Source organism: Phoenix dactylifera, chromosome 12 (genome assembly GCF_009389715.1).
Source record: "Phoenix dactylifera cultivar Barhee BC4 chromosome 12, palm_55x_up_171113_PBpolish2nd_filt_p, whole genome shotgun sequence".
NCBI lineage: Eukaryota > Viridiplantae > Streptophyta > Magnoliopsida > Arecales > Arecaceae > Phoenix > Phoenix dactylifera.
This window is the reverse complement of record NC_052403.1, coordinates 13,886,883-13,902,120: the sequence shown is the minus strand read 5'-3', so window position 1 is coordinate 13,902,120 and position 15,238 is coordinate 13,886,883. Positions and strand designations below refer to the sequence as shown.

At 38.6% G+C, this 15,238-nt stretch overlaps 1 protein-coding gene across 1 annotated transcript; it reads right to left on the bottom strand.

The window, feature by feature from the left end:
- Nucleotides 1–2,213: 2,213 nt before the first annotated feature.
- Nucleotides 2,214–2,786, bottom strand: LOC120112807. The gene is made up of 2 exons (XM_039132694.1): nucleotides 2,628–2,786; nucleotides 2,214–2,546 (listed from the first exon to the last, which is right to left on the bottom strand). Exons 1-2 carry the CDS (start codon nucleotides 2,708–2,710, stop codon nucleotides 2,231–2,233), a joined length of 399 nt encoding a protein of 132 aa, XP_038988622.1. The 5' UTR covers nucleotides 2,711–2,786; the 3' UTR covers nucleotides 2,214–2,230.
- Between the last annotated feature and the right edge of the window lie 12,452 nt (nucleotides 2,787–15,238).

The window sequence follows — 15,238 nt, the reverse complement described above, 5'->3', positions numbered from 1 at the left end:
GCTGATTTGAGATGATTGAACAATAATATGAAAATTATTATAGAAATCTAATTGAATAAAAATGCGTACCAGTCGTTCGTCATGATGGACAAATGCGATTGATCCTCCACAGTGTTTAGAGATGCTACCATTCTTCATGGTGTTTCTATTGTTTTTGTTGGCTTCTGATTTCTTCTTCCATTTTGGGGAGATCCAAATGTCAATTAGCTTATTCCAATTTTCTCTAGAGATCCAATTTGGGGGTTTATCACGAGCTCTATTTAAATCTTCTTTTGCTTCCAAAAGCTTTTGGCTTCTAACCCTCCCTAATGAGGTTGTCAACCGTCGCTGATAATGCTTGTTCCAAACTTGATGCACATGATGCAATTGTCCTAAAAGAATTGTGTGTATCTCCTAACAATATATAGGTCGCAAGTAATCAGACTTACTAATTGGCATGTGTAACAAGGGCAAAAGTTAACGATAAGAAATATAAATTAATTACATCACCTCAAATTTGTTCCACATTCCAACTTTAGCATGTGCAGGAACCTCCCTCCATGACAACCACGGACCATTGAAAAATTGGCGCATGATAGCAACAGCTTTGTGACTGACCTCATAATCAAGAAACCTGCAATTTAAAAAATATTCATTAGAAAATAAACTAATTCTGTAAAAACAACAAACACATAAATTGAAATTAGTGATGGAAGAAAGTGATATTTTCATACATTCCTCTTGTACACCTAACAATCACTTTTCCATTTGCATCAACAGGGGCTTTAAGGGTTGGCTCTCGGCCATTGCTCTGTCTTGGATCAATCCCAAGTTCATCATTTATCCGATCCTCATTCATTGTATCCTCATGATTTTGCACTGCACCATTCATTTCTTCATCATTTATTTCTTTATCTGTATCCACCTCTTCATTCATGTCCCCATCAGGAATGTAATCATCATCATCATGACATTCCTCGACATGCTTAGGCAACCTAGGAGGTTGAGGAGGAACTTGAGTAGCAGCCAGTATTAAAGCTGCTTTTCCATTACCTCTTGTTTTCCCTTTTTCTTGGCCATAGCTGCACAACAATACAAAGTTATAGTTATTTCACAATATAAATGTCAACAAATCCAATCAAAGTAAAGAACAATCAGTGGACCTGTTGCTTTTCCTTTGCTCTTTCTCATGTCTGCACAATTATAATTTATAAGTCTAAAATTAGTTATATTAGCATTCATAAATATGCATGTTGTATTTTAATCTTCCTCAGCCTCATGCTCCTCTTCCTCGGTTTGTTCATCTTCAAAATCTTCTTCTTCATCCTCAAAGTTCTCTTCCATTTGGTTAGATGTCAACTCAATTTCTGCTGCATCAATATCTTCTGCATCTCTATTAACACCAACCAAAATGTCTGGATCATCAAGCTCATCTGTCATCGAGATTGGGGTAGGAATCCTGTAGTTTTCTTCTTGATAAAAATCAAGAAAATTTTCTTCTGTCCCACTAGGAGGGAACCTACCTCTAGCTTTTGTCTTAATTACTGCCCACCACAATCTTCGATTCTTCTTCTTACCTGGATAACCAGTGTAGAACACCTGATGTGCTTGTTGAGCTAATACAAAAGAATCATTGGTTGGAAGTCTTAGTTTGTAATTGATCTCAACGAGGCCATGTTGAGGGTGCACTTTCATACCCTTATCTCTATCATACCAGTCACATTTGAATAACACTACTTTATTACCAACCCCAAAATAGTCTAACTCGATAATATCAACCAACATCCCATAATAGTCACTCTCAAAGTCATTGTAACTGCTTTCCTTAATGCACACACCACTGTTGAAGGTTCTTTTATCCTTTCCATATTCTTTGGTGTGAAATCTGTACCCATTCACAAAGTAGCCCTTATAACATTTAACTTTATTCCCAGGGCCATATGATAGGTCCTTTAAGCGCCCATCAACTTGATTTTTACTGTCATTAACCTAGCATGATAAAAATAATATCATAAGAATAAATCAAGAGAAAGTCTAATTTATTATTATATTTATAAATTATGTACTCACATATGACCTAAACCAAGCCGGAAACTCCATTTCGCGTCGTCTTTCCAAATTTATTTGGCTTATATTTGGACAAGATTGCCGGATATAATCATCAAAATACCCACAAGATAAAAGCTATAATCACATATGTTGTACTCCATATGCATTTTTAAGCATGATTATAATTAAGTACTTGTGTAACTTACTTTCCAAAAGGTTGAACCTCCTCACAATTCAGAAGAACATATAATTCAGCAGCACTAAACTCCTGAGTAGTCAAATGCCTTCCAAAAGGTTTCCCAAAAGGCCGACCTTGATGAGTAAAAATGGATAGACGATCCATGAGATCAAACTCCCCTTCGTCTTCATTACGGGGAACTTGATTTAACCTCGTTTGTATAGAAGGCTCAAAATAATGCGAACAGAAAGTTGATATTTCTTCTATGATGTAAGCCTCGACAATAGAACCTTCAATCGATGCTCGATTCTTTACCTTCTGCTTTATATCATGCATAAGCCTATAAATAAGATTAATATGTTAATTTCTCAAATTTAATGGATACAAAGAAACTATTTAATGGATTTACAGAAATTGTTACCTTTCAAAGGGGTACATCCATCTGTACTGCACGGGCCCCCCAACCTTAGCTTCATAAGCTAGATGAACAGGTAAGTGCTCCATTGAGTCAAAAAATGCAGGAGGGAATATCTTCTCAAGTTTGCAGAGAGTTACCACAATATTTTTCTCAAGAACCTCCATATCTCGGACACGCAGAGTTGTGCTGCATAAATCTCTAAAGTAACAGCTTAATTCTGTCAATGCATCCCACACTGGTGCTGGCAATACTTCACGGAATGCAATTGGAAGCAATCTCAGCATGAAAACATGACAATCGTGACTTTTTAACCCGTAAAACTTATAATCATCCAGGTTAACACACTTCGATATATTTGAAGCATATCCATCAGGGAGTCTTAACCCTTTCACCCACTCGCAGACCTCCATTGCTTGGTCTTTGGACAATACATAGGAAGCTGGAGGCTTAACTAGCTTTCCATTAACAAATTAAATCCTCAACTTAGGACGCTTGCAATACAGCTCTAAATCTTGCCTTGCTTTCACATTATCTTTAGTCTTCCCTTTTACATCCATACAAGTGTAAAATATATTGAGAAACATATTTCAAACAATATGCATGATATCTAAATTGTGTCGAATAAGTAGTGTATCCCAATAGGGCAACTCCCAAAATATGCTCCTTTTCACCCAATTATGATCTTTACCGAATCCAGGAATGGTGTGCTTAGGGGCTTTCAAACCAAAAGTTATATTAGGCAAGGCAGAGACCCTATTTTTCAACTCCTCACCAGACAGTCGAGGAGGTGGGGGGTCTGTCTCTATTCTACCATTGAAGAAACCATCAACTTGGTATCTGTATGCATGGTCCATGGGCAAGAATTGACGATGGCAGTCAAAAAAAGAAGTCTTCCCACCATGTTGTAGTGTAAAAGTTTTTGAGTTCTCCATACAATATGGGCAGGCCAACTTTCCATGCGTACTCCATCCTGAAAGCATGCCATATGCAGAAAAATCGTTGATAGTCCACAATAAAGCTGCCTTCATTTGAAAATTCTCTTTTCTAAAAATGTCATAAGTGCTGACCCCTACTTCCCACAATATTTTAAGTTCATCAATCAAAGGCCTAAGCAAGACATCGATACTTGTGCCGGGGCTCTTAGGTCCAGAAATGACTAAACTTAGAAAAATGTAGGGTCGTTTCATACATATTGATGGTGGAAGATTGGAAACTGTTACGAAAACTGGCCAACAAGAATAAGGACGAGCTGATTGGCTAAAAGGGTTAAAACCATCAGTACATAATCCAAGTCTCACATTACGAGGCTCGGTAGAAAAGGATGGATGAATGCGGTCAAAGTGCTTCCAAGCCTCCCCACAAGCAGGATGCACCATCTCATCTGAATCACCTCCCTTCACATGCCATGACATGTTTTCAGCCATTCTGCTTGACATAAAAAGCCTCTGAAGTCTTGGTGTTATTGGAAGATATCGCAACCTTCTATAAGGAACATCTTTTCTCCTACCACCACCATCATTTCTTCTGAGTTTATATCGAGGATGACCACAATGGTACACTTAATCAAATTCTGTGTTTCCTTATAGAATAGCATACAATTATTCTCACAAACATCAATACTTGTATACTCCAATCCCAACTTCCGAAGCATCTTCTTTGATTGATAGAAATCAGGGGGCAGCTTCTCACTTTCCGGCAACATATTCTTCACTATTTTCATGATTCGATCATAGCAAGATATACTCATATTAAATTCAGACTTGCAATTTAATAATTGACTAATAGCAGATAACTTAGAGTGTTTTTTACACCCTTCCCACAAAGGTACTTCTGCATCTTTCAACAAAGAATAAAAATCTGCAGCATCCTTGTTTGGCTCTTCCTCATGATTAACTTCAAGTGCACTCCTCAAATGAAGTTCCTCTTCTGGGCCCATAGCTTCCATTACCATGGTTCTATATTGCTGACCATGTTCACAACCAACATCCATTGATGTCAATGCTTCTACTGCACTTGTACTTATAGGAGCAACTGCACCAAGTAACTCCCCATGTGCAAACCATGTTGAATACCCCGGTGTAAACCCCTTTCTCAAAAGATGAACATTGACCGTATCACGGTTAAGAAATTTCTGGTTGTCACATCTTATACAAGGGCATCTAATCTTATCACCACTACAATACTCTAACTGAGTAAATGCAAACTCAAGGAACCCTTTAACTCCATCACAGAACTCAGCTCTTATATAACCATTTTCACTAAGTCGGTGGTACATCCAATTACGATCAACTGACATAGTTCCTCTAAAAATCAAAAAAATAAAACAACATAAGAAAGCCTAGAAAATATTAGAGAGATGATAAAAAAAGAAAACAACATAAGAAAAACCGAACCATTAAAAACACGAAAGGCAAGATCAAAAAAAAATGTAAAAGAAACAAAAACTGGTATGATATTTATGAAAATGAGAAGTTATCATAAGCATGACAAAAATAACTCATTCAATCTTGTCCCAGCATCATTGACATTAAAAAAACATTCAATATTTACAAAAAGCTGAACATAAGGAATTAATCTTTACAAGTTATCTGTTCATTCATCTAATAACAGCAATATTCAAAAAGCATTTAATTTTTACAAAGACAAGGAATACAAGTCAAATCATCCAAATTTACATATGGAATACTATCTGCTTCACATAGAACAAATGTCAATATACATGATCGCCTCTGATGCTAGGAAAGCATGGTACTTCTTAGCAAAAATTCTGTTCGTCCGATTCCTGTCTACCTAAAAATATGCTAGACAGATCGTTGTTAGAACCGACGGACAAAAGTTAAATTTAATTCTACTCTTACCTGTTCTACCCAAAGAATAGTGGTTGTAAGAGGTCGATCCACAGGGAGGCGATTGGAGTTGCATAAAAATTAGAACATTCACTCGGATTTGAAATCAATTTTTGAATGATTAAAGAAAAACATTATTTTGAAGATGTTGATGGATTCCCTGGTCTACCGGAGAATGTTTTCTAATTGAAATTAATTGAAAGACAGGTACTTAAATTCGAGGATCATTTATATATTTAATGAAAAAGAAAATTCTGGCATAAAATGGATGAAAACAGTGCTAGGGATATTGAAGACTAGAACATCGATTGCATGAAGGAAAATTAAATATATTGCATCAAAGAAAAATTAAAAGATTGCATAATTTGAAGAACGTAGATTAAAAACAGAAATTACAACTTTAGCATGAATAAAACTAAAAATCCCAAAACACTTGCTCTCAAATAAAAACTCTTAATAAAACAAAAAAAAGAAAACTAAAGAAAAAAAACAAACAGAATATGCTCTGTTTTCAAAAGAGAAAACAGAGCATTTCTCTTCTTTTTCCTTGGACCAGCCCCAACCGAGCACACCCCCTCCTCTTCCTCCTTCTCCTTTTATAGCCGCGGACGGACTGGAATCGGAAGGTGATGGCAGACGCGGTGAGGACGCGGGGAGGAGTCGATCACGGATGAGATCCGGGCGGAAGCTTCGTGGACGGCTGCTGGGAGCTGAAGTGGAAGGTGGGGACGCGGATCCGGGCGCTGGGAGGTGCCGATCACGGAAGAGCTGGCACGGACGCTTGGATGCGGAGGAATTCGGACGGGCTGATGCGGAAGGAGGGCGTGAACCTGCTTCTTTGGGCCACGGATGCGGGATCGCTGGGAGGTGAATCGCCCGGGATTGCATGGAAGCGGAAGGTGGGCTGATGCGGAAGGAAGGAGGCGCTGGGATCTTCCTTCACGGACGCGGGATCTGTGGAGGGTGCCGTGGGATGCTTGAAGATGGCGGCCTGATCACAGCACGGGATCACGGAGAAGGGAGTCGTCCGGGCTCTTTGCTGGGAGGAGGCGTGGATCACGGGATCGCTGGGCGGATTGCGGAGGAGGGATTCCGGGAGGACGTGGATCCGTGGGTGCAGAGGCGGGATGAGAAGCGACTTGCTAATTTGGGAGGCTTGGAAGAGGGGCTGGCTGGCTGCTGGATCGACGGGAGGAAGAAGAACTTGACGCATGATCGCTAGGGATCTTCATTTGCTTGAAATCCGGAATGGCAGCTGGTCTGCAATGGAGCTACGGGCTGAAGAAGCTGCTGGGAGGAAGAAGAACAGTGAACACCCTATTAAAAAAAAAAAAGTTCCCGTAACACTGTTCATATAAATAGTATTTTCACGTAACACTATTCATATGAACAGTGTTTTCACGTAACACTATTCATATGAACAGTGTTTTCACGGAACACTGTTGTTTCATCTCGGAACACTGTTCATATGAACAGTGATTTCAGCATGAACAGTAACTTGAGGAATAAATAGTATTTTCAGCTATCTTCATAGGAGTGGAGGTTAAAAAGGTCTTTTTCTTTGTGATGAAGTGAGAGTGGGAATCTCTATTCCGAAAGAGTGTGTGTGCTAATCCGGAAAGGAGGGAATGCGATGATCACTAGGAGATCGCATGCGGGCTCGGATGTTTGGGTACACATGTACTCGATCAGATCATAGCAAGATTGGGCCCGCGCGGTTTGGGGCCATGATGCATCCCTCTAATCCCTACCAAATGCGCATTTAGACTTTAATTTGTACTAACATGTGCCAAACAAAAATATAGTATTAACTTAGTGATTTTATCGTTATATGTTAGCAGTAATACTAATTTAAGCAGCATGTAGATCGCACTTTTGTGCTCTCATCACACCCCCCAACTAGCTTATTGCTAGTCTCTAGCAATTCAGTGCGAAAATGATAAAATGAGAGAGCAAAAGTGTTATTTATTATATAAATATCCTAAGATAAATACTCACTTTCATAGAGCATTACGATTGCACTTAGCATGTGCAACAAGCCGTTAAACCCCTAGGTTACCCTAGCGGACGAGTGTTGTCTCGTAAGGGTGTGCAGTGAAGTTACCCACAAACTTCATCAGTCAGGAATTTCCAAATTTTAACTCAAAATTTGAACAAGTATTACCGTATGAAACTAGAATTGCAAGGACAATAGAGACTTGTTGTTATCATATTTAAACAGACTCTAACTCAAGTTTCATTACACCCCATCTATCTGCTAACAAGTTAAGAATGTAGTGAGGTGCAAGATAGTATCATATAAATGAGTGGCTTTCACTTACTTCCAACATGATCACTCCAATTTTCAAGACTTTCTAGAGTTAAATGGTAATGAACACCCCGGATTTATTTATTCTTTTTTTTTTTTTTTAGACTGAATGCTAAGAAGAATGACTTGTGCAATATCTAGCCTTATTAAGCTTTCTAGCTAACCCATGTAGCGAGTGTTAGGCCAATGACTCTCGATCCAGATGGCTCAGGGCACTAGGTGTAGAGACACCCTAACAGGCTTAATAACTCAGGTTAACCAGGCTTCAAGGCCAAATTAGTCACTCAGAGTTTTATCTCAATCATCCTCACCTTTTTACGCGAACACTCGCTGCTTGCCAGGCAGGAGGCCCGGTTACTCAGTGAGAAGACTTAAATTAAACTCATTATTTTATTTTATTTTATCTCTTTTTTTTTTCTTTTTTCTTTTTTTTTTTGGTTAGGCTAGGGTGTTCATCACACATATAACTCTAAATTATCCCAAAAATTAAAAGTATTCATATTAGTCGTAAGTTTACATACCCCACTATTCATGTGCTTACGTGTAGGTGCTAACTCATCTTGTATCATGTTAGCAGAAGATAGGTGGGATGAAAACTTAAGCTAGAACTGCTATCATATTTCTTAACTCAAAGCTATTGTCAGAGCAATTCCTAGTTTATACACCCAAAAAGATTAGAGTTTGAGTTAAAAATTTGAAATCCCCTTTTTTTTTTGAAATTTTAATATTTTTTTTTTAATTTTTTTTTAATTGCATAAAAAAAATCAAAAATATTCTCTCCCTTTTTTTTTTTGAAGAAAAATCAAAAATATTCTCACCCCCATACCTAAATCTAACATTGTCCTCAATGTTAAAGAAAATTTAAAGCAGTAAGAGGACAGAGGAGAAGGTACCTGATATGGGCGGATAAATTGGGGCAAAATACCCCCAAACCTGCATTTTTTTTTTTTGAGAATATTTACATGTTGGGTTGCCTCCCAAGAGCGCTAAGTTTTATGTCTTCAGCCAGACAAAATGTAAATCCCCATTTTTTTTCAACCATTATCTAAGAATGGTTTTGGAAGAGTCCAAGGAAGAACAGTTGGCTGGTGACGATCTATGCGTATAAGAGGAACAGAACTAGGGGGTGAATACTCGACCACTTCCTCAGAATGGGCAAGGTAAGCTTCTAAAGGGTCCTTATTATAAGTTTGTAAGAAAGTCTCCTGAACCAGACTTTCAATCATGTCAACTTCATTGATTTCTTTGTCGTCTGGTGGTTGTTTACTTATATTAAAGACATTAAGTTCGACTTTCATATTGCCAAAAAATAACTTCAGCATCCCATTCCGACAATTGATCACAGCATTTGCTGTGGCTAAGAAGGGTCTACCTAAAATTATAGGTGTGTGATTGTCTGGATGTATTACAGGTTCGGTCTCAAGGATAACGAAGTCCATAGGATAGTAAAACTCGTTTACCTTCACTATTACATCCTCTACAATCCCTTTGGGGTACTTCACCGTCCTATCTGCTAAAAAAAGGGTAATATTTGTGGGCTTTAATTTTTCCAAACCTAACTTTTGGTACACATAGTAGGGAAGTAGGTTCACACTGGCTCCTAAATCTAATAGGGCTCTCTGGATGATCGTCTCTCCTATTTTTATTTCAATGGTGGGGCAACCAGGATCTTTAAATTTCGGGGCAATCTGTTGTTGAATGAGAGATGAGGCTTGTGCAGTCATAATAGCTTGCCTAGGAATGCTGGTTTTTCTTTTAACCGTGGTAAGATCTTTCAAGAATTTTGTATAGGAGGGAATTTGTCTTATGGCATCGAGAAAAGGTATATTTATTTGAACAGTTTTAAAGACTTTCATTATTTCATCAAAGTTAGATTGTTTCTTTGAGTCCTGAAGTCTACTGGGAAAGGGAGCCTTGGGTGTGTATGTCTCTATTGGTTTCTCCTCTATTCCTTGTGTTTTCTGTTCTTGTGCCTTTTTCTGAGTGGGATTCGGTTCATGCTTTTCTTCTTTTTCTTGTATAGAAAGTTGAACCTTATTGTCCACTTGCTTGCCAGACCGTAAAGTAGTAATTGCTTGGACTTCATGGTTCTGGTTTCCATTAGAATCAATCTGATACTGACCTATCTGACCTTGATTTTGTTGTCTACTAGGGTTAGGCACTGGTTGACTAGGTAGTTCACCTTTCTTCCTATCCCCTAGAGAGTTAGCTATTTGGCTCAGACTAACCTCAAGTTTTGCAATTGCTTGCGCATGGAATTGGTTAGTCTGGGCTTGGGCTGTATTGGTCTGTTGTTGTTGCTTGATAAAATCTTGTTGTTGTTTCATCATATTAGCCATCATGGTTTCTAATTGTGAAGGTAGCTGTGGGATAGGGGCATTATAAGGCGGTACAGATGGAACCAAAGGTTGGTTCATTTGTGGTGGACCTATCCTGGGGAAGTTGTTCTGAAAACCTGGTGGACCACCTTGATGCTGAATAGGTTCATTTTGCTTGTATGAGAAATTTGGGTGGAACCTATTATCAGGGTGGTAAACTGGGCTGAACGAGTTGGGAGTGGGCTTCTTAAAGGCACTATATGAATTTAGAGCATTTGCTTGCTCGGCCTTTATGGTGGGTAAACTAGGACAACACTCCACTAGATGCTCAGAACTGTTACACAAGATACATAAACTTTGTAACTCATGATCCACTTTCATGATGGGATTTAACTCTTTATATGAACTTGAGCTAGTGGAAACAGTGAAAGCATCAAACTTTTTGCTTAAGTTGTTCATTCCAGTCACCAGATTGGACATGACATTTTTGAGTTCTGGGTCTGCTTTCATTTCATAATTACCCGGTTTTCTAGACCCGAACTCATCTCTATTTACTTCCTCACCATAGCTACTCCAATTTTGGGCGTTCTCGGCTAAGTCAACAAGAAATTCATAGGCTTGATCCGGGGTTTGGTCCATGAACCTACCCTTGTGCATGGACTCGATCATGTTTCTATGTGCCGGAGGTAGTCCTTTATAAAAGAAATGTACTAGATCAGCCTTGTCAAGCCCATGGTGCGGGCATTTGACCAAAAGATCATGAAATCTTTCCCAAAGTTGGGAAAATTCCTCCTCTGATTTTCCTCTAAAAGTTCTTATAGCATCCTTAATTTTTTCTGTTTTAATCATGGGGTAAAATTTTGCCATGAACTTCCTAGATAGTTGTTCCCATGATGTGATAGAATTTGAAGCAAGGGAATACAACCATGCAGCAGCACGATCCTCTAAAGTCATTGGAAACAATCTTAATTTAATACCCTCTTCATCTAAATTTTGATTTTTAAACGTTTGACAGATTGTCAAAAATTTGTTTAGATGAATGTAGGGTTGTTCACTCTCGAACCCATGAAACTTGGGTAACATGTTTATTGTTGCAGCCCGAATCTCGAATTGGGCTCCATTATTAATTGGTAATACTATGCAAGTAGGGGGACTAGCGGATGCGGGTGCAAACAATTCATTCAGGGTTCTAATATGTTCACCCATTGTAGAGATCGACGGTTGGTTTACAGTTCGCAGGTTATGATGAAAAGTTCTGTCAATCTCAGGATCAAATGGGGTTAACTTATCCCTTAATGACCTTCTACCATGCATACATTTTCCACAACTTAATTAGACTCAATTTTTAAACGAAATCCTAAAAGATAAGAAGAAGGGCTAGACCAAGATGACCACAATCAACACCACACAATAGATTGGCTCTTTAATCTTGAGGTTAAAGAAGGTTTAGTAGCTTTTAATCTAGTTGCACAGAGATTTATCAGGTTAAAAAGTTCCTGAAATTCTCTCCTAGATTAGACAGCTCCTAATCTCCCTTTCAGATTAAGCTTGAGCTTACCAGTTAAGCGATCCAGTAATCAGTGACCAGGAAAGTCCCGGGGTGTGTGGTGGTGCCAGAAGGGATACACCAATACCACAATACCCGTAACAGTTCTCACTGTTGTAAAACTTTCCTAGACATCACCAATTACTAAATCCTCACTGGAGTGGCTTTCAGCCGCTTCTTTCCAAGAGCCTAATTGAGCTCGAAAACCCTAAGGCCAACGTCTAATTTGATTTTAATTTAATTTGGCTTAGGATAAGTATGCAAGGTGGTGATTTTTGGGCTAAGGACAGGTAATGACTTCCCGACCTTATCTTTTTAGTGGGTTCTGCCCTTAAATTATTTTATGCAAATACTTGATGCAACAAATAATCAATAATTTTTTTAAAGTTTATGCAATGTCATTAGGTTGTATTGATTAAATGAGCAAGCAAAATATATTTTTTTTACTTTTACTTTTTTTTTTTTATTTTTATTATTTTTATTTTTTTTTAATTTTTTTTTATTTTTTTTAGCAATAACTTGAATGTAAACTAAAACTAATCCTTATGCGTCACTCAATCTCCGAATGCCCGTTGAATAAGCTCTGGAGATTACTCCGTGAGAAGCCCCAATAGAGGTATGATCACCTCGGGGGATTGCACCTTATTAACTACTAGCAAAAATAATATTTTTTTTTTGAAATTTTTTTTTAATTTTTTTTTGAATATTTTTTATATTTTTTAAAAAATTTAAATTTAAATTTCAAATTTCGAATTTCAAAATTCAAATTTTGAATTTAAATTTTTGAATTTTTGAATTTTGAAATATTTTTTATATTTATTTTTTTTTTTGAAAATTTTTTTTTTCGAATTTCAAATTTCAGAATTTAATAACTACGAAATTATTAACTGAAAATAATCAAAATAATAAAAATAAAAACTTACTACCGGAGTGCGTTCACTCCGCGCATCCAAAATCCAATTTGATCTTCGTGATCGTTCTTGCTTCTCGATTTGCCTCCCCGGCAACGGCGCCAAAATTATGTTCGTCCGATTCCTGTCTACCTAAAAATATGCTAGACAGATCGTTGTTAGAACCGACGGACAAAAGTTAAATTTAATTCTACTCTTACCTGTTCTACCCAAAGAATAGTGGTTGTAAGAGGTCGATCCACAGGGAGGCGATTGGAGTTGCATAAAAATTAGAACATTCACTCGGATTTGAAATCAATTTTTGAATGATTAAAGAAAAACATTATTTTGAAGATGTTGATGGATTCCCTGGTCTACCGGAGAATGTTTTCTAATTGAAATTAATTGAAAGACAGGTACTTAAATTCGAGGATCATTTATATATTTAATGAAAAAGAAAATTCTGGCATAAAATGGATGAAAACAGTGCTAGGGATATTGAAGACTAGAACATCGATTGCATGAAGGAAAATTAAATATATTGCATCAAAGAAAAATTAAAAGATTGCATAATTTGAAGAACGTAGATTAAAAACAGAAATTACAACTTTAGCATGAATAAAACTAAAAATCCCAAAACACTTGCTCTCAAATAAAAACTCTTAATAAAACAAAAAAAAGAAAACTAAAGAAAAAAAACAAACAGAATATGCTCTGTTTTCAAAAGAGAAAACAGAGCATTTCTCTTCTTTTTCCTTGGACCAGCCCCAACCGAGCACACCCCCTCCTCTTCCTCCTTCTCCTTTTATAGCCGCGGACGGACTGGAATCGGAAGGTGATGGCAGACGCGGTGAGGACGCGGGGAGGAGTCGATCACGGATGAGATCCGGGCGGAAGCTTCGTGGACGGCTGCTGGGAGCTGAAGTGGAAGGTGGGGACGCGGATCCGGGCGCTGGGAGGTGCCGATCACGGAAGAGCTGGCACGGACGCTTGGATGCGGAGGAATTCGGACGGGCTGATGCGGAAGGAGGGCGTGAACCTGCTTCTTTGGGCCACGGATGCGGGATCGCTGGGAGGTGAATCGCCCGGGATTGCATGGAAGCGGAAGGTGGGCTGATGCGGAAGGAAGGAGGCGCTGGGATCTTCCTTCACGGACGCGGGATCTGTGGAGGGTGCCGTGGGATGCTTGAAGATGGCGGCCTGATCACAGCACGGGATCACGGAGAAGGGAGTCGTCCGGGCTCTTTGCTGGGAGGAGGCGTGGATCACGGGATCGCTGGGCGGATTGCGGAGGAGGGATTCCGGGAGGACGTGGATCCGTGGGTGCAGAGGCGGGATGAGAAGCGACTTGCTAATTTGGGAGGCTTGGAAGAGGGGCTGGCTGGCTGCTGGATCGACGGGAGGAAGAAGAACTTGACGCATGATCGCTAGGGATCTTCATTTGCTTGAAATCCGGAATGGCAGCTGGTCTGCAATGGAGCTACGGGCTGAAGAAGCTGCTGGGAGGAAGAAGAACAGTGAACACCCTATTAAAAAAAAAAAAGTTCCCGTAACACTGTTCATATAAATAGTATTTTCACGTAACACTATTCATATGAACAGTGTTTTCACGTAACACTATTCATATGAACAGTGTTTTCACGGAACACTGTTGTTTCATCTCGGAACACTGTTCATATGAACAGTGATTTCAGCATGAACAGTAACTTGAGGAATAAATAGTATTTTCAGCTATCTTCATAGGAGTGGAGGTTAAAAAGGTCTTTTTCTTTGTGATGAAGTGAGAGTGGGAATCTCTATTCCGAAAGAGTGTGTGTGCTAATCCGGAAAGGAGGGAATGCGATGATCACTAGGAGATCGCATGCGGGCTCGGATGTTTGGGTACACATGTACTCGATCAGATCATAGCAAGATTGGGCCCGCGCGGTTTGGGGCCATGATACATCCCTCTAATCCCTACCAAATGCGCATTTAGACTTTAATTTATACTAACATGTGCCAAACAAAAATATAGTATTAACTTAGTGATTTTATCGTTATATGTTAGCAGTAATACTAATTTAAGCAGCATGTAGATCGCACTTTTGTGCTCTCATCACACCCCCCAACTAGCTTATTGCTAGTCTCTAGCAATTCAGTGCGAAAATGATAAAATGAGAGAGCAAAAGTGTTATTTATTATATAAATATCCTAAGATAAATACTCACTTTCATAGAGCATTACGATTGCACTTAGCATGTGCAACAAGCCGTTAAACCCCTAGGTTACCCTAGCGGACGAGTGTTGTCTCGTAAGGGTGTGCAGTGAAGTTACCCACAAACTTCATCAGTCAGGAATTTCCAAATTTTAACTCAAAATTTGAACAAGTATTACCGTATGAAACTAGAATTGCAAGGACAATAGAGACTTGTTGTTATCATATTTAAACAGACTCTAACTCAAGTTTCATTACACCCCATCTATCTGCTAACAAGTTAAGAATGTAGTGAGGTGCAAGATAGTATCATATAAATGAGTGGCTTTCACTTACTTCCAACATGATCACTCCAATTTTCAAGACTTTCTAGAGTTAAATGGTAATGAACACCCCGGATTTATTTATTCTTTTTTTTTTTTTTTAGACTGAATGCTAAGAAGAATGACTTGTGCAATATCTAGCCTTATTAAGCTTTCTAGCTAACCCATGTAGCGAGTGTTAGGCCAATG